Here is a 20,008-nt window from a genome sequence, read left to right as displayed (position 1 = left end):
ATACTTCATTTACTATTTAAGGGATTCCATTAAAAGAAATCTGAGGGTCAAGAGATGTCAAAGTTAAGCTTTGCCACAGGTTTTGTGCCACAGCCTTAAGACCCCTGTGACATGCCGTACAGCTGCATGCCTCAGCCCATGGTTAATGCAATAGTGACCAGACAATACCCCCCAGAGTTACCTTGTTTTACTTGACTAACTAAAAAAGATGCTTTCTAGTTCTCATGTCGATGCTGTTCTGTGCGTGTTTACACTCTGTTCCTATGCACATTAGTGAGTGCCCTGATCCAGTGGTCACTGTGAGTCTGTTCCTAACAGCTTCAACAACCCACTGATCTCCATCTCATCATGTCGCCTGCCCCTCCATCATTTACACTTCCTTAAAATCACACGCACATGACATCACCTGCTTGCAACTTGCACCGCCCTCTTCTCTTCTGTGTTCCTCTGCCAGCTCCCAAAAGGCCACAGAGCCTCCTGACTCACATTTGAGTCATAATCAAAGCACTTAACCTAAACATGTCTCACCTGCCCGAGGCACCAGGACCGACCTGGTGTCAACACTTGAAATGTCTCAACTTGTGTTTACCAGCACAGTCTTACACTGCAGAAAAAAATACACATACTGATATACACAAAAAACAGAGGTGGAAGAAGTAAGTAAGTTGTGCATTCAAAAATGTACTTCAGTAAAAGTCTGTATGTAAAAGCAACAGAAATAAATGACTCATTACACATTCTGACTCTGTTATATTGAATATCAAAATATTATTGAAATAAATAATATCAATATTGTCTGTATTTATACAGAACTTTTCTAGTCTTGATGACCACTCATAGCAATTTAGAGTACTATTATGGGTTTCAGCATCTTGGCCAAGGACACTTTAGCACGCAGAATGGAAAAGACTGGGATTGAACTGCCGACTTTCCGGTTAGAGGATGACCGCTCTACCCTCAGAGCCACAGCCACCCCAGCTTGAGAAGTCAGTTCAACAAGATACAATACGTCTTATAAGATGGCCGTGAATGTAAAATGAGAGTTTCTGGTAAAGAAAAAAATAGTGTATAGAATACAGTGTATCTCTCAATAATCTAATGGAGCTAATACAATTTACAACATTACTTTAGTAAATGATAACAATAAACTTGATAACAATAAACTAAACACAAGCTAAAAACCCTGCAAGAGACATGTGGACACACTTGTAACACACTGTGTACACACAATGAAAAACAGACACTCATATACATGCGGTCATGTAGACTGCTGCTGCTGCTGCTGCTGTGGAGTTTGGGGAGTTTGGGGAGTGTGGGACCTGCAGTGACCGTGAGGAGAGGATTCTCTATATTCCACATAATGACTGCTTCTCCTCAACGAGTCTGAAATGATATGAAGATGATCTGAAGCTGCAAGAAACACACACATACACACACACACACACACCAAACCGTATCCCTGCTTCACCCTATAATTGAACAAGATCAAAAATGCCCATTTAGAACTGGGCTTTGATCCTCGTGTTAATTACGGTGGCCCTGAAACACAAAACACAACAGCATTATCTTCTAGTGAAGAGACAATTGACAAGGCTTGTCTCCGAGTGGACGACTGAACTCCGACTTTTAACAGGAAGGAAATGGTGACAAACTGTGTTTTCTTATTTACTGTGGTCTTTGGGGATTTGTTGTTGTGTTCTCTTATTTGCTCTCTGTGTTTTGTGACTTGCCATTTTGTAATTGGCGGTTGTGTTTTTCGTCCCTGTGATTTGTAATTTACTTGGTGTTGTGTTTTGTAATTTGGTGCTGTGTTTTTTTATTTTCTGTTGTTGTGTTTCATCTTAGTGTTTTTTTATTTTCTGTAGTTTTCTTATTTGCCATGGTCGTCCTGTTTTGTAATCTGTTGCAGTGTTTTGTGAATAGCTGTGTGATTTGTTGTGATGTTTTTCACTCCAGGGCCACCATAGTTTATAATGGAAAAGGTCCTAAAAAGGTAACATAACACACACACACACACACACACACACACACACACACACACACACACACACACACACACACACACACACACACCAGAAACAGAGCTGTTTCCTTATCGCTCTATAAAAAATGCGCGCAGCCATTAAGTGTGTCCTCAGAAACACAGTGTCTCTGCTATATTTCCTCAGCCACGGTGAAGTCGCTGTTACGCAAACTCCTGATCTGTGATATTTGGAGGCGGATAACGCAGAAAGTTTCCACAGAGTGAGGATGTGGAGCCTGTGCGCCCTAGAAGCAGAAGAAGAAGCCTGGAGGAAACCATGACGCACAGAGAGGGCTGAGCTCCGTCTGTCAGGGGGGAGTCTGACTTTAGAGACACTTTGTCTTCACCACGTTCAAACGCTTCTTATCCACCAGCGGTTCTCATTACAGTTTCCTGTTGTTGTGTTGAACGAAAGTTACTGAGGATGAAAGTGATTCTGCTCCTGATAGTGTCCTGCCTCGCCTTACATAACGGGAAAGGTAAGTCTGCAATCCATTATCCTAAGATCCAATATAAGAGGTGCAGCTGACTTTTTGATTTAGAACAGCTGCAGAGGAAACAAGTCCAGTCAATGTGTGGAATACATTCCAACGCTTACCAAAAGCAGAGCCACATCCTTCAGGCTCCATCAGTGACTTTCTGACTGACAAGTAGAATGAGTGGTAGTTTCTGTTCTCTGGTATTTGACTGTCTGTGTCAGCACAGCTTGATTACTGACAGCAACTGACTCCCACTCCTTATCTTCAGCTGTATGGTAAATATCTCAACATCCTACAGCAGACTGTGAATATTTTCTGAATCTCACTTATCATGTTCCTTATTAACACAAGATGCTGTGATGAGATCTAAGGTGGAGAAACTTTCTGCCTCTCTTAATTTTTTACCAAATCGGAAAGAGCGCAGGCCTTTCAGTTTCCGGGGGAAGTTTCAATATGGCTTATTGTCATCTCTGTACATGTAAAGGGTTTTTTTGGACTTTCCTCATGACGCAAGTAGCTCACTGTGTGTTTTTTAATATAGGATGGAAATGACCTGGGGAATTCCTGTGATTTAAAAGGAAAAGGAAACTGTGATGTGCTGGAACTGGATTAGGCCTAAAACTGTACAGTTTTGCTTTTGTCATTTTTACTGCTTTATTTCTGATGTGGCGATTGTTTTTTAGTCGACTATTGTCAGGCTTTTAATTTCATACTTCTTGTCAAGGACTTTGTTACATTGTCAGAAAAGCACTCCAGACTGTCATGTTGTAGACTAAAGCCGTTTTTATTATCTCATCTCAAAGACATGACAAAAGACTGATATGTTCTTTTCCTCTTTCCTCTTGGAATATTTGATTTTGCCAATCACTAGGTGACTCTTGTGGTCTTCTTTTAGTTTAGGTGTCAAATAACAGTGCACACCTGAACGCTTGAGGTCTAAAGGCACTGACAACAAAACCTTCACATAGATTACCACCAGTGCATATGAAGCCAAGTTAGGGCTCGGCGCTATGGACTAAAATAATATCTATATAACAATTTTCATATCTGTCAATATTGATAATTATTATGATAAATGTCACAGTATCATTTAGTTTAAAGACTAATATTTACTCCTGAGTAAAGGCTGTGGTTTTTAAACACTTGATAAACAGCAAAACATTTTACAAATCTGAGGTAGATCAAATATATAATATATATATAGATATAGATATAAATTGAACTTTTGTTGTATTGCTATTGATGAAAAATATATTTTGATAATAATTGCTATTATTTTATAGCCCAGCCCTATAGTCCTACTGTTTTTGAAATTAAATCAGTCACGGGATGCCTTTCATCTTTTCATCAATATTCCCAGTTGACATATATGAATAACCTCCATCACTAAAAGTCATAGATTAACTTTGTGAAGTAGAAATGTCACACGCCCACTTTCACAACATTGAGAAATGCTTAATTTGTGTTAAAGAAGTTCAGAGTGAAATTTTATCAGCGGCTAAAGAGATAACATTATCTTTTGCTTATTGAAGCAACAAAACACTGCTGTCAGCTAGTTTCACAGGATACTAGCGGAACGTAACTCCTTATAGGCAACATTTTTTCTCTCTGATCAACTTGCAGTTACGTGTTGAAAAAAACCGTTGAATCCGTTACTTCCTATTCAAAGAGAATACACTGCTCATGAGCTGAAACCCATGAGACCAACTGTTCCTTCACAATGTTGCAGGATAATGTCGTAATCTCCTGAAACACCCTACACACGGAACTAGTAAACCCTAAACGTTGCTGAACTGATCCAGATGAGGATCAGGATGTAGCCCAAGAGAATTTAGACTGCAGTGAATCATAATCATTCACTTTGCATCAATTGATCATTATTGACTTTTCTTTCTCTCTCTCTCTCTCTCTCTCTATAGGAGCACCGACAACCGCCGTCTATAAGTTTGTGAGATGTAACCCTGATGGCGACCGGGCAAACTGTGTGACTCAACAGACTGCAAAGATGGCATGGAGTGCAGACCTGCCAGCCAAACTGCCCCCTTCAGCTGCACAGTATCTGTTAGTATTCATGTGTTGTGTGCATCTCTTAAGAGACTGAACAAGCAGGGGATGTGGGGGGGTCTTATTTGCTCACTGAATTGCTCGGGGAAAGGTGAGAGCGTCTTGGTAGCAGGGAGTTCGCTCATTTGCAGAAATGATTCTGCGAAAAAACAAAACAACCCTCTCTGCTATACTGCTGTCAGATAAATGCAGACTTTAAATATAGAAATGGTGATTCCACTTTGGATGGCTTACTCTGGTTAACACAACTCCAGCGACACACTATCTATCTGGATGTACTTCTGTGTGTATTTTCATGTGTTGTGTGTTTGAGTGTGTAAGTGTGAGGTAGGTGGCCAAGAAAAGCCAAAATAGAGGACGACGTGGAGGGAGAGAGACAGAGGGGACAGCAGAGAGAGCAGGGAGGTTAGAGCTGGAACAACAAAGACCTGAGGAGTTATTGGTCAAGCTTGCATTCGACCAGAGCACAGAAATAGAAGTATGTGAAGTTTAAAACAGTAGATGTTGATCTGTGGACAGTTGTGTTTCACTTTCCTGTAGTTTGGAATGAAAATGATGAGAAATGCTGTTCTGTTCTCAGCACCAACCTGCGATATTATCCTGATTATTTCAGTTTTATCGTGATGGTTTTATTATGTTCTTATTTTGACTTAATCCAGATTATTTAAGGTAGGATTCTGTATCGCCTATGTGCATGTCATTAAAAGATATAGAGAGAAATTAGAGGTGTTATTTGCTAAAAACTGAAAATACTTAGATTTGAATCTGCACTGAGAGTTTATGTCCTCACCCTGATTGTCTGCTGGTTGGTTTGTTTGTGCGGAACGTTACACAAAAACAACAGAACTGATTTCCATTGAACCTAGTACAGGGATGTGGTATGGGTCAGGTCATTTTGGTGCAGATCCAGGATTGTCTTTAACATTATGAGGCCTTTTTTTGACCTTTCCACTGATTTCTCAGAGAATAATTAATGGATCTTGATGAAAAATCAGACACGATTAAGGGATTTGGTGCTGATCAAAATAAAAATGTGGATCTAGTGAATTTAAATGTTTCATAAGGGCTTTGCTTGGCCTTGGCGGAGGTATGCGCTCTACACAGTAATATTGTAGTTATATTATGTAGTCATTAAGATCAATCTAGATTATTTACATCTGATTCCTGCATGTATTTGAATGTCATGAAAAGGTGTAAGTAAGAATTTTATTGTATAAAACAAACTGTCGATAGCAGGACTAAAAATGAAGGGTTACATCCGTCCATGAATATCAACATATTAACACACATCCATTTCCCCATGATGCTAGTGTGTGTGTGTGTGTGTTTGTGATAGGGACTGGTTATCTCAGAGGGTTTTCTGGAAGCATACTTGAGCTCTTTGTCGTAAAAACCATTAAAGAGTATATTCAGTTCAGGGGATCTTGTAGAAAACAGAAGCAGAGACCATGTATTCATCAGCTCAGCAGTACATAGACTGATGCTGTGTATCATACCTTCTTCTATTACTATCTGCTGTTGACTCACCTATCTGTGAGCTAACATGTAGTGTCCTGTATTTTTGTCCTGTATTTTTTCAGAGCATGTACATACTTTCATGTCTCTGCCTTAAAAGTATCTTATTATGTTTCTTCAATGTCTTTTTGTCTTTGTCCATGACCAACTCCATCTAGAGACAAGAGCTGAGAAGGAAAGGAAATATAGTTTGACTAGTTTGAACCTAAGAGGAATTCAGACCATTTTTATTTTGACCCTCAGTCCATATCGTTACATTTAGTTTAACTGGAAACTTACAAAAGAGAGACCTGCTGGAATTAATGAGACATTAAAGAAATGCATGGGTGTGTGTGTGTGTGTGTGTGTGTGTGTGTGTGTGTGTGTGTGTGTGTGTGTGTGTGTGTGTGTGTGTCTGTCACACATATGTTATGTGTAAAAGATGTTAAGATGTGTCTATTGACAAAGTCTTAGTCATCAGTTTCCTCTTTGATAGTTCATCTTATTCCACATATCAGTTAATGACCTCATATTTTTTAAATAAAGACAAAATGTTGAAGATGTTGAAATCACACAGTGGGATTTGAGTGGGTATAAGTAGCTCTACCATTATATACTGTCCACATGTGTAATGTCAGTTAGTAGCACACACCTTTACCAAGGCCCAACAGTCCCCTTATGGAACCACTTGTGGAACATTCTAGATTTTAATTCTAATGACATGCTTTAGTCAACATAAAATACTAAATTACAAATATGGTTTTCTCACAAAAAGTTGACAACGGCAATTACACCACAATACTTCTAAGAAAGTATGAAATTTTGATATCGAGATTCAACTGATGTCTCCTACTTTACTGAACTGTCCAGTCTCAGTATATGTGTGCTGCAACATGACACTTGTCTTGAGGTTGTTTAAGGTGAACACAGAGAAACTCTCTCCCTTCAGCAAATGAATGTGAAAACACGTTTTTAGTGTCAAACTTAATCCCCCCGCCCAGTGACAGTAACAATAACACATGAGTGAGGTTTAACACAGTGTTGGGTGTTGCTGCGTATGTATTTTACAGTTACTCGACTCATGTTGAAGCTGATACTCAAAAAAATGGAGAGAAGCTTATTTACTGTTGTGAGTTTTTAGGTGTTTTCCGCATTCAGATAAGGAGGCAGAGAAGCAGGTAGAGGTGTAAGGAAATAACAATGAAGATATCATTAGGAGGATGATGTCACTGGTTGGTTCGTCAAGTTTTTTTTTCCAACATTTCTTCAGCAAGTTTATCAGACAAAACCGAAGCTCTCAACCCTCCTGACCTGCAACTGCTGATTGTTCTAGTATGAAAATAGAAGCCTGGTGGATCTCCTGCTCCTACGATCATTTACGAGCCACTTTATTTTTAAGATACTGTGGTTTAGGGTTTAATCCCTCAGTTACTGTTCCCCTCTTACATGTAATCTGATACTTGTCAAACACGAGGATCAGACCTGTGTGGCACATAACAACTAACACAAAACAATAGAGTAGAAGCAGTGGCCCACCAGGCGTCAGAGCCCACTTCCTCTCGACACTTCCCTCCTGCTTCCTGTCGAAGGCGAGCTGCTAAAAGGGAGGAGGGCTACTGCTGCTTATGTTTTATAACAAGCTCAGAGTGATGCAGATAAGGCTCCGACTATCAAAACAGACATTCCATGAGGATAATTTTCATTTTCAAAGTTATTTCCAGTTTCATTCCCTCTCTCTCTCTCTCTCTCTCTCTCTCTCTCTCTCTCTTTCTCTCTCACTCTCTCTCTCTCTTCCTCTTCCTCTCCCTTTCCTCTGGGCCTGTTTGCTATGTAATGTTAAAGTTATAACAAGCTTCACACAACCATGTCATTCACATCTAATTTAGTTTAGTAGCAATTGTTTGGTTCAGAGATGACAGAGTAAATATCACTGTCATCTACCTCATACGGCTCATAAATACACTTTGGATGTTATTTGTGATCTGAAGTATTGTTTCATGACCAATTAAATTCAGAGTTTTTCAGTGGAAATCTTGTAATACATCAGTGGTTTTTCCCCCACTGAGGAGATTGTAATTTCACCCCTTGGTTTGTTTGAATGAGAGGACAGATTACCACAAACTTGGTGGAGGATGTGGTGTGGGTCATTACATTTTGGAGCGGATCCAGATCAGGGGGCAGATCCAGGATTTTTTGTCACTTTAGTCAACACTGTGAGATTTGGTGTTTTTCAACATGTTCGTTGATTTCTCAGAGAATAATTCATGGAGCTCCTAAGAATCTGACATGTTTATGAAAGTGATATTTAGGGGTGTGTACAATTTGGTGCAGATCCAAATAAAGATTAATTCATTTAAATTTGGTTTCATAAATGGGCTTTAGGGCCCTGGCAGAGGTATTCACTCTACTAAGTGCTATTCTTGTCAAGTATTTTATACCTACAACCTACTAAACCACATCACCATTTATCAATATCTGACTTTCATTCTCTTTTCCAGAGAGTCAGAGCCTGTGGAGGATGAACATCCTCCACAAGAGGAGGAAGAGGACGACATTCCAGTGAATAGTGAAGAGGGGGAGTCACCTCAGCCTGAAGAAGGTTCCGGCGGTTATGAAGGCTCTGCATCAGAATGGCCATCGTTCATAGCTGACCGGCTGCCTTATGAAAGTGAGACAGGCTCTGGAGAGTCCTGGACAAAGGGTGACATGGACATGTACAAAGGTAATGTTGGTTTTTCTACTTCCTCCACCATCTCTAGGTCTGCATGTGTTCTGCTTCTTGATGTCTGAACAGTACTTGTGTGGCTGTTTGCAGGTGAAGACGAGAGGCTCATGAGCAGGTCTGTGGCTGATGATGCAAAACCAGCCGAGCAGGAGCTGAGAGATGACCACTTTCTGCAGCTGTAGACTCCACCCCCACCCTCTCCCAGACACACACATATACACAGGGATAACATCTATTTAATTTTCATCTTGTCCATTATAATCACAAAGTGAATATTGCATCGCCACCTGGTGGTGGAGAAACTCTTCAGGCTAATGATCTCTTTTGATTCTCAGTACTGTTGATGGTAATTATTCTCCTCAGCAATGTTGAAGTATCTGCCAAAGTAAACTTATGGTCTGCATAAATGAGACATAAACACACTAGTTCAAGTTGGCAGTGGCCAATGTTTGTCCTTTCTTTTGAAAGATGTGTAAGTTGGAAAATGCTTTTTAACATAAATTTTAAAATATGATGTCAAACAATTGTAATGCCAGTGCAATGAGATGGCACCTTAGTCCATGAGTTCGGTCTATGCAAATGTCGTTCAAAGAGCTATTTAAATTATTTCATCCCATTGATGTCTAATGTTGTGACACTTACCCAGTGTGTATTGTAGCTTTTCCTGGGAAGTCCTGGTCTGCAAGGTTGGCCAAGATAATCGTGCAAACCCAAACCCCTCAGGAATGATTTCACACAATCTTAACCACTGTGATCTGGAACATATTCAAAATATGTATTATGCACATGTATGTATTTCAACACGCTCTGTGTTGTCTAATATGCATTTGAAATTCTTATAATAAAAAAGGATTTACAACAACTGTACTGTTTTTCAGTGTGTTCTATCCTAAATCTGTTATCAGCTGCAAACAAGGACATAATGAGATGATGCTCCTCCCATCAACATGAGAGAGTGTGTTTGAATGCTGTATATCCATTTGTCTGTTTCCAGAAAAGTTACACAAATCGAATCTTTTTGGGACTTTATCAATTTGTGCATAAATTGTAATATATTGCTGATAAATCTTTCATTTTGAGACAGGCTCTTTTGCAGCAACTTTTCTCCCACAGTTTTACCAGTGAATAATTAATGAATCTTGATGATTATTTGTTGTACATATTTAGAGAACTGATACCAGTGTGTGTAGTTTGTGGCAGCTTGGTTGAATTTAAGGGGACTGTTGGGCCTACTAATTATAGAATGACCAAACAGCGAGCCTGACTGATATGTTGGCAGGCCTGTATTATTCCAAAACTAGCAAAGATCTGAATGGAAATATCAAATCTAAATATCAGTGGGCCTAGTTATTATTCAAATTAAATTAAACATCTATCAGACATGAGGTAAAATTTTTTTATTGTTTTGGAGCTAAACAAGATGAATTATTATTGTTGTTTTAGGCTTTACAATCTGCCCCCATACAATAATACCTAAGATATGTCTGAGTAAATTTATAAAGCAGTATTAATCAGGAGTATTGATACAGAGTATTATTAAGAAGTATTACTCAGGAGTATTGATACAGTGTATTAATCAGGAGCATTGATACAGAGAATTATTAAGAAGTATTAATCAGGAGAATTGATACGGAGTATTATTAAGAAGTATTACTCAGGAGAATTGATACAGAGTATTAATCAGGAGTATTGATACAGAGTATTAATAAGAAGTATTCATCCGGAGTATTGATACAGAGTATTAATAAGAAGTATTCATCCGGAGTATTGATACAGAGTATTAATAAGAATTATTACTCATGCGTATTGATACAGAGTATTATTAAGAAGTATTACTCAGGAGTATTGATACAGTGTATTAATCAGGAGCATTGATACAGAGAATTATTAAGAAGTATTACTCAGGAGAATTGATACAGAGTATTATTAAGAAGTATTACTCAGGAGAATTGATACAGAGTATTAATCAGGAGTATTGATACAGAGTATTAATAAGAAGTATTCATCCGGAGTATTGATACAGAGTATTAATAAGAAGTATTCATCCGGAGTATTGATACAGAGTATTAATAAGAATTATTACTCATGCGTATTGATACAGAGTATTAATAAGAAGTATTCATCCGGAGTATTGATACAGAGTATTAATAAGAAGTATTAATCAGGAGTATTGATACAGAGTATTAATAAGAAGTATTAATCAGGAGTATTGATACAGAGTATTAATAAGAAGTATTCATCAGTACTGTCATATGGTCCCCACCTCTCCAACACGCACATGACCCGGGTCACATGACGCGGAGCCTCGGTTCCACCTCCTGGTTCATGTTCACTCTCAGCACGGAGCGAGGCTATTAGCTGTTAGCTGTTAGCTTCCACTGTCCAGACGGCCGACATGGTGAGTGTAAAAGCGGACACCAGCCGCTCGGACCACGCTGGAGTGAACCCGGGTGTTAATTTGTGAAAGGCCGACATTGAGCTGAGCTCCAGCTTTCTACTGACAGACAGCTGACTCGTTTACTTCAAGCTAGTAGCAAAGCTAGCTGGCTCGGTAATGCCAGGAGGCCGCCCCTGCTGGCTGTGTGTCTGTGTGTCTGTGGTGTTGTGACTGCTGAGCAGCTGCCTCATAACAACACTACAAGTGACGGATAAGTGAAGCCAGTGCAGCTTGTGTGTGTGTCTGTGATACACACGTGTGTGTTTTACAGAAGCTAAGGAGCTGCAGGGGATGAGGCTGCTAGCTAACGTCTCTGATGGATCCGTGTGGTGAAGTTGTTACTAGCTGATGTGGTATTATAACATCAACTCTGGATGGCATGTGTTCAAAGGATGTGCAAGTTCATTCATTCACTGAGTTAATAATCAAACAACGCTGACTTGTATGCAGGGTCATTGTGTTCATCGTGGTTTTTTTGGTTATCGTGTAGTTGTGTAGTTTGATTTCTTTGGAGCTTCCCACCCTGAGTCTGTTACTTTGATTTCCTGTCATGGGATGTGATGAATTCAAACATTTCACACGCGTCCACTCGGGGACTGGTCCCTCCTGACGTCTGGATGACCGGACCAGTTCCTCCACATCAGCTGCTGCAGCGTGTTGAAGCCTGTGTGAGTGACTCAGAGGAAGAGGATGTGTCTGTGCAGCTGCGGTGGGTTATTGGGTTAGTGTGGTAAATAGCTGATGTTATCTTTCTGAGTCAGGGAGTGAGTGAGGTCCGCTGAATTTTTAACCCCAGCCTGTGATGGCCACACCCTTCAGTGACATTCAAGTCCTCACAGTGAGGAATGTCCATCACAGTCCTCAGACAAGTGTGTCAACAAACCACAAATGCAGTGTGTCAGCCTCTTGAATCAAGATAGATCTGCCGTTGTGATCTTGGATCATCAAGTCATGTCTTTGAATTTGATATTTTTATTTTTTCGATTTTGTTACAGTGGTCCTAAATCCCTTATGATATAAAATGTAAAGCATCTTCAACAAGTATAAACATTATGAACCTTAAAGGTGGACATTAACTATCACTCTGCTTGAAAATGTGCTGTTTTGTTTTCTTTGGGGGATTAATGTGGCAAGAAACACTATTAACTATGTGTCATTATTCACACAGACCCTTAACAAGTTAACTGTGAAAAGTTGACGTTGACCCTGCATTTTTACATATGTGAAGCAATGTTGACTGTGATGCATTCTCTTTTTTCAGAGTTTCCTGGGAGGTTTGTTCGGGCCGGTATGTGAGATAGATGTGCTGCTGAACGATGCTGAGAACAGAAAGACAGCTGAGTTGAAGACAGAAGATGGGAAAGTGGAGAAACACTACCTGTTCTATGATGGAGAGTCTGTGTCTGGAAAGGTAAACTGAATTTTGAAAGCAGTGCTGGTCTTGTTTTATTTTGAGATGATGCAGACGCCTACGTTCACTCCCTGACTGGGTCTTACAGTCGCAGCATCTTTCCTTGATTCATCACACTCACAAACTATCAAGGGACCTTTTTCAGAATTGCATCAGTATCAAAATACCAGTGGTGAAGGCAACATGAATAAAAAATGACTGCGTGTGCCTGACCTTGGATGAAAGATTATGTCTGAGACAGAGCTAAAATTGTTGTCTGAGATCATATTTCAATCTGTGTGAACGTAACCTCAGTCAACGGATACTGAGCTTCTCTGTCTGTAGTGGGATCCTCTCTTAAGCTGTTTTCAGACATGACCTCCGGTAAAATCCTTGGAATTGGCTGCAGTTTGCCTTTCACACATGCACAACACAGCAGGAGGTTTTCTGCACAGACGCGTTCACAATGGCATCAAATCCTCTGCGTTATTCAGGCAAGAGCTGGAGCAGCCGCGTGCAGCAGACAGACGCAGGATGTAACTTATTAACTCCGCTGCAGAGATCACATGGTCATGTTTACATCAGCCCGACACCGTCGTCAGCTCTTATCACCACAAACTCTAGGTGTCTTCTACTTGTGTAACTTTGCATTTCACCAGGAGATATTTGTTTTCTTTTTGTTTTGTTTTAAATTTCTTCCAGCGTGGGATCCAATGCTGTTCTGACATCTACTTTGACATTATACTTGGAGGTCAGGCAGATAAAGTCCACAGAAACTGCAGCGTGTCTCACTCTGACACTGTACCTCCTCTGGAGAAAATCCAGAGGAACTGCGGAGTCTAGTGCATGTCTGAAAACAGCTTTTAATGAGTCCTATGGGAAATTTATGTTGTTCTGATGTGTTTGCAAGATTTGCTCAGAATGTAGTAGAAGCAGTTACCTTTAAATTCCACAGATTTAATATTGGAGTTTATTAATTTCTACCTGATTGGCTGTTTGCCCACTGTCATTGAATATTTTCTTTTCTCAATGGCCTAACCTGTTTGGACCAGTACTACAAACACTTGATTTTCCAAAACGTGTATAAACACAGCACCAGCAGTATGTTATGTTGTAACAACGGATAGCTCTTTTGGGGGGGGTGGTTGTTTGTGTTCTATAAAGAGAGGATGGACTATCTTTTCTTTGTCATTTTAAAATGTGTTTGTAAATTGGTAATATTGTCAAATGTCATGATGAAAACATTCTTTTTGGTTCAGGTGAATCTAAATGTGAGGCAGGGAGGAAAGCGACTCGAGCATCAGGGCATCCGCATCGAGTTTGTCGGACAGATAGGTGAGCATGATAAAAGTGATGTATTCATTATCTCTCTGTTCTTACTTTACTTTCATGTCTCTTCTAAGAGGTGTTGAAAAGACAGCTGCTATTTATAATTATGATAAACTCTCCTAACCTTTTTTCTTGCTTTGTTTGTAGGACAGTCAGATCATTTGCAAAATGCTTATGCTTTGTAGCTGTTAAAACTGCTTTTCTACATTTGGATTTTCTCACATGACTAAAAGGTTTACCAGAGCATGTGGTCATCATGTGCAGCCTGCTCTGGTGGAGCTGAACTCTCCTCAGTCTCTCCTCCATTAGCTGTTGTGGAGCAAAAGCTGTGCGCCTTTAAAGCTATAGAAAATGTGTGTGTCCGTTTCATGCATCTTTATATTGTTTTCTTTGAAACACTACACAGACTAAAACTCCACTCTGCTGTATTTCAGAGCTGTTCTCTGATAAGAGCAACACCCATGAATTTGTGGACTTGGTGAAAGAGTTAGCGCTGCCTGGAGAACTCACTCAGAACAGAAGCTACGACTTTGAGTTCATGCAGGTGGAGAAGCCCTACGAGTCCTACACTGGAGCTAATGTCAGGCTAAGGTACAATCATAACAGTTTAACATGAGGAAAGCTGCAGCTTCTAATATATTATCGATCACATGGATGTATTATTATATCTGTGACTGTAAACACGTGTTTCATTCTGACCAATTTTTCTGGACAGGCAATGAACTTTGTTATTGAGTATCCATGTTCAATCTTATAGAAGTAAACAGTCTGCTGGGCTAACTCATCTTGTACTGATAATGTGACTATTTGAAAGTGTCTGTGAGACAGCATGGACACTTTTCACAGCTTTTATGATTAACTTGTCAAAAATATATAATATATATTAATGGACAATTGAAGTGTAACTTACGGCCAATGTGATTGATAGTATATCTTAGAAACAAAAAATTATTGTGAGCCAGGTGTGTGTGTGTACATAAGAGTGAGAAAAATACCTGAAAGTCCACACCTCAATTTCATGTCTTCTTTTTATGATGTTGATGCAGTGGATTATTATCGTAGCATCAGTCATCACTGTTTTGGTCTTAAAGCTTGCGTGTCTGTGTGCTCCTCACAGGTATTTCCTCAGGGTGACAATAGTTCGTCGTCTCTCTGACTTAGTGAAGGAATACGAGTTGATCGTCCACCAGTTAGCCACGTACCCAGATGTCAACAACTCAATCAAGATGGAGGTCGGCATAGAAGACTGTCTCCACATCGAGTTTGAGTACAATAAATCCAAGTGAGATTCATTTTGCTTTAACTTCTCGATTGAAGTAAAAACCCCAAGACCGATTAAGACCTGCCCCTCATCAGTTTGAGCAGCTTCTTTCATGTGTCTCTTTACAAGATACCACCTCAAGGATGTGATTGTTGGGAAGATCTACTTCCTGCTGGTCAGGATTAAGATCCAGCACATGGAGCTGCAGCTCATCAAGAAGGAGACAACAGGCATTGGTAAGAATCCCGGATAGCCATTTGTAAAGATAAGCTAAACTTGAGTAGCATCGTTCTGTGCTTACTTCAAAGTTCATCACATTAGAGCTTTTTCTGTTAAATGCTGTAGTTGGTTTAATGAATCTGTTTGTCTTTCTATTTAGGTCCCAGTACTACGACTGAGACGGAGACTGTTGCAAAGTATGAAATCATGGATGGAGCTCCAGTTAAAGGAGAATCAATCCCCATCAGACTGTTCCTGGCAGGTAAGAGCTCTTCTCTCACTGCCGCTGACAAAATGCAACCTCATGTCATCACAATGTCCTTTTCCCTCATGGCGTCCTTCCTTTTTAAAACATTTTATTAAGCATATTACTATTTAAGTTTTGATTTGAGTGACAGCCTATGACATCTTCTGCTTCCTTACAGGATATGATTTGACAGCTACCATGAGGGACGTCAATAAGAAGTTCTCAGTGCGCTACTTCCTTAATCTGGTGCTGGTGGACGAAGAGGATAGAAGATACTTTAAACAACAGGTAACACCCTCGTTCACACAGCTGTGGTTCTCTACATCAGTGAGCTATTATCTGTTCAGCACACTGAGATACACTTTTGAGTGTCAGCTAAGTTATAGCAATATATTTCTAGTTTAGTTTACTCAATCCCTTATCTAATACCGGCTTTTATAGAGATTTCAACTCGTTATACAAATTTAATTTGTTGATACCAAAATAAATTAAATTAATGATAATAATAATACAATTTGTGTATCGCTTTTTCTCTGAGCACACTGTTTAGTGGCCTGGAAACTCATCAACAAAGTAGTGCATATGTCTGACTATAAACTGAACATTAACTGCCATTCAACAAGATTATAAGATATATGTGATGTTTGACCCATATACATTCCTGCATTGTTTTAGCATTTTTATGTGACATAATTTCGTTAGTTTTGTACATATTTATTCATAACCAGAAGTTTAACTCTACTCTGTGCCTTCTTGTGTAGGAGATCGTTTTGTGGAGAAAAGCCCCAGAGAAGATGAGGAAAAGAAACTTCCATCAGCGCTATGAATCGCCCGAGCCCCGAACCCAGCCGGTTAATGCAGAGCAGCCAGAGATGTGAGCCCGACATCATGAACTAAAAATCCACACAGAAACACCCCGACTCTTCACTGCTAAACAGCCAGAGGTGTGAGAGCTGCCCCACTATCTCCCTGGACTGAGAAATGTCTGTATCCATGAATACACATAACATACCTTCAGATATCCCCCCTTAAACCACCCCACAGCTTCTGATGTGAGCTGTCCTGCCACCATCACTGTCTCCCCTAGGACTGAAAACACTTGCATACAGATGCACCAGTCTGCTGAATGCTAAATATCAAGGCAAGACTGCAAATCTAGCCAACCCATGAAAGGAACAGTGAGGCAGCCTGTTCGATCCAGGCGTCTCGGACTGAAAACGCACATGCTCAAACTCACACAGGTGAAGCCATAGAGTTTGCTGAATGAAACCAGAGCAAAGACAGTTTATGGCTTTCTTCTGCAACAGGAGCTTCTTTTGGTTGCATGTTTGGACGGCACTTATCCAGGACGCTCTCCGGTATCGTCCATCCCAACCCCCTACAAAATGATGGTTTGTTTTTTATCTGGATGAGCTACCAAGTGATTAAGTACACAAGTAATGGGGATCGGCTTGAAAAAACAACATGCAGGCTGAGTCGGCACCTGCACTCTCTATTTATACACAGTACATGAGTGTGAATAATGACACCACTGTGCTCTCGCTCATCCTAAAGCTGCTGCTAAGTTTTATTCAAGTATGATGCAACAGTCTGCAAACTGCTGGTTTCAAGTACTATCTCAACTTAATTAGATTCAGTCCATCTAAACATTTAATTTCATCTTCCCACCCACTTTGATTTCATACAGAAAAGGTTTCTGCTCAAGGCGAAAATGATGAATTCAGTGTCATTCATTTCATAAAATTAAAAAGTAAATTACAATTATATAGAGCTGCAACTGATCTCAGAGAGAGAGATATGTGTTCTCATTGAGTTTGTATGACTGAACAGAAAACATATTTATTTGCAACTTGGTGGTGTCAGTTCACATTAATAGATGAAAGAAATGCATTGTCTTCAATTTCAGAAACGTAAAGCTCAAAAATATTTGAAAGGTGATCACGTTGCCTGGTTACTTTTACCTGAAAACTGAAGCTGTGTCTTCACCACACGATTAACAATTTACATTTTCATTGAATCAACGAAATGATGCTTGCCATGATCAGCAGACGGTAGTTCCACTCTTGTCACTTTCACCTTATTCTTTACAAGGTGTACTTTCTTTTTTTTAAGCTGGTTTGGTAGACCTAGAAAACTAATGTATTATATGACTCATGCCTGCTGTTGTAAGCACTGGAAGGCGTGCAGCGTCAATATACTGTAAAATCCAACAATGTTCCACTGTGATGCTCAGACCGGCAGTTTAGGTCCAGCTTTAAAGACACACTCATACACACATGGTTTGGTGATGTAACTAGTCCAGTGTGTTGGGCCTATTTGCCCGCACGCTCTGATCTGTGGGCGGTTCTGCATGTTTCCCTTTGGATGCTTAACTCTGTATAAAGGGGCATGGAAGCTAAAATGAAACATCACTCAAGGAAAACTTCACCTCAGAGCTCTCCTGTCTGTAATTGAAAATATACTGTCAATCATATATCACTACTTATTTTAATTGAATTTACTAGTACAATATGTTGTTGCTTTTTGTTTTTTTGACGTGCAACTCATGCTCCCATACATGTCTGAACACTCTACGAGCTACAACTAAGTTTTTCTTTGGTTCCTTCATGCAAGTGTTGACCTTTGTAGTTTGATCTTCCTTTGTCTGGGAACAGTGTAATTTATTTTCACTTATTGCTTTGTATCTCTGTCAGATTTATCTGATATATTTTCTGTCTTTCTGAACATGGTGCAGGTAGGGTTTGTTTGGTGTTCTTTAAAAAGTAATGAAGAAACACTTAAATGCCAAAACTCTCTGCCCCTGTCTTATCTACTGCATGTATCTTTACACGATGTCGAATCATGCCATCAATGTGTGTGTGGGAGTGAGAGAGAAAGATAATGTGTGTGTGTGTATATACACCAAACCCAAATATATAACTTAAAAAAACAGTTAATAAAGCAAATTTATACTGATTATCTTGTGAACAATATTTTTTTTAAAGAAGAAATATTTTTCTGTCCAATCTTTATTGTTAACAAGTATATCTCATTGTATGTTGTTGGATATTTAGTTGACAATAACATCAATTTTCTTCACAGTGTCAGGATCATTTATATTTTACATTATAAAATTCATTTATTATCCAACTTGAAATCTTTGTGGAATTCTCCTAAGGCTGCAAATGCTGCACTGCTGTTCAGTCAGTGATCAGAGTACACTGCAGAGAAGATGACTACACATATTGTGGAGTAGTATTGGCTGCTCCTGGGTTACTGTCCTCTTCGCATTCAAGGTTAGCATCATTGTCCTCACCTTGTTCTCTGCTCGTGGGCCCACTTTTGAAAAAGTTTAAGATAAATGGTTTGGTTTACCCAAAGATCAGTATCTCTACAGTGTGTTTCTTTTTTTAGCCTTATTAGCTTTGCTGCCCCACATCTTTTTTATCCATGTGTGTAGTACACATCTGTACTTCTATCTTTGTGAGGACACTCATAGACATAACATGTTCCCTTACCCTAACCTTAGCCAACCAAACTAAATGCCTAACCCTAGGTAAGTAAGAACCAGTAAAGATATCCCCCCTTTATAAAAATGTCCTCACTCTGTAGGGTCTATGCTTAAAATGGTACACACACACACACACACACACACACACACACACACACACACACACACACAAAGGGGCAACTTGCTCCTGACTGTTATAAATCGATCACAGCCATGAATCCCTATATTCAAACAGAAACACACAGGACATGTTTTTTGGTTGGCAGTTCGTAGCCTATGTCCATTTGTCCCATTCTTCTGAACACGATATCTGAAGACCACCTCAAGGGATTTTCTTCACACTTGGTACAAACATTCATTGGGAGTCATGAACTGAATAGACTTCAGTGGTGAGAGGTCAAGGCCACTGTGACTCAACAAAGCACATTTGTTGCCTCGTGAATGTGATATCTCTCGAGCACCTGAACGGAATCCTTTCACATTTGGTGCAAACATTCGCTTGTACTCAAGAATTAACTGGGTTGATTTTGGTAGCCAAAGGTCAAAGGTGAAGGTCACAAATCCTGTTTGTATTTTTTTAAGGTGCTATCTTAAGGAATTTATTTCAACATTCACTTGGACTCATGGATGACCTGATTATATTAGTCTTTTAATAATTTAGGAAATTTTTTTTGTGTGGTATTTCTACTATTTATTTCCAATTTCCACATTTCATGATAGGCAACTGTACCAACTCTGATCACTACAGCATAATGAGAATGTTTGATCATTTTCTGTGTTTTGCAAACTGTTGTATTTGAGACCTTTTCCATCGTTAGTGGTCAATGAATGTTTGGCATCAATAAAGTTT

At 39.5% G+C, this 20,008-nt stretch overlaps 2 protein-coding genes across 3 annotated transcripts; both read left to right on the top strand.

Moving 5' to 3' along the window:
• Nucleotides 1-1,558: 1,558 nt before the first annotated feature.
• On the top strand, nt 1,559-9,648 carry srgn (serglycin). 2 transcript variants are annotated; one of them, XM_069528945.1, is made up of 6 exons: nt 1,559-1,643; nt 1,957-1,993; nt 2,169-2,502; nt 4,422-4,563; nt 8,559-8,782; nt 8,876-9,648. In XM_069528945.1, the coding sequence occupies exons 3-6, from the start codon at nt 2,448-2,450 to the stop codon at nt 8,965-8,967; spliced, it is 513 nt and encodes a 170-aa protein (XP_069385046.1). In that variant the 5' UTR covers nt 1,559-1,643; nt 1,957-1,993; nt 2,169-2,447; the 3' UTR covers nt 8,968-9,648. The 2 variants fall into 2 exon arrangements, with proteins under 2 accessions (XP_069385046.1, XP_019954190.1); XM_020098631.2 differs by lacking the exon at nt 1,559-1,643 and having other exon boundaries at nt 1,696-1,993.
• A 1,397-nt stretch (nt 9,649-11,045) lies between these two features.
• vps26a (VPS26, retromer complex component A) lies at nt 11,046-18,624 on the top strand. The gene is made up of 9 exons (XM_020098909.2): nt 11,046-11,183; nt 12,484-12,633; nt 13,872-13,947; nt 14,376-14,532; nt 15,059-15,223; nt 15,332-15,438; nt 15,582-15,683; nt 15,847-15,956; nt 16,430-18,624. The coding sequence occupies exons 1-9, from the start codon at nt 11,181-11,183 to the stop codon at nt 16,544-16,546; spliced, it is 987 nt and encodes a 328-aa protein (XP_019954468.1). The 5' UTR covers nt 11,046-11,180; the 3' UTR covers nt 16,547-18,624.
• Nucleotides 18,625-20,008: the final 1,384 nt, after the last annotated feature.

Source organism: Paralichthys olivaceus, chromosome 1, assembly GCF_024713975.1.
Source record: "Paralichthys olivaceus isolate ysfri-2021 chromosome 1, ASM2471397v2, whole genome shotgun sequence".
Taxonomy (NCBI): Eukaryota; Metazoa; Chordata; class Actinopteri; order Pleuronectiformes; family Paralichthyidae; genus Paralichthys; species Paralichthys olivaceus.
The sequence above is the reverse complement of the archived record's forward strand: the minus strand, read 5'-3'. Positions and strand labels throughout refer to the sequence as shown.

Coding starts and splice junctions, on each gene's coding strand:
- srgn (XM_069528945.1), top strand. CDS start 2,448: ATGAAAGTGATTCTGCTCCTGATAGTGTCCTGCCTCGCCTTACATAAC. Junction 4,564..8,558: donor CCTTCAGCTGCACAGTATCT/GTTAGTATTCAT, acceptor TCTCTTTTCCAG/AGAGTCAGAGCCTGTGGAGG. Junction 8,783..8,875: donor TGACATGGACATGTACAAAG/GTAATGTTGGTT, acceptor GGCTGTTTGCAG/GTGAAGACGAGAGGCTCATG.
- vps26a (XM_020098909.2), top strand. Junction 13,948..14,375: donor CGAGTTTGTCGGACAGATAG/GTGAGCATGATA, acceptor GCTGTATTTCAG/AGCTGTTCTCTGATAAGAGC. Junction 15,684..15,846: donor CATCAGACTGTTCCTGGCAG/GTAAGAGCTCTT, acceptor GCTTCCTTACAG/GATATGATTTGACAGCTACC.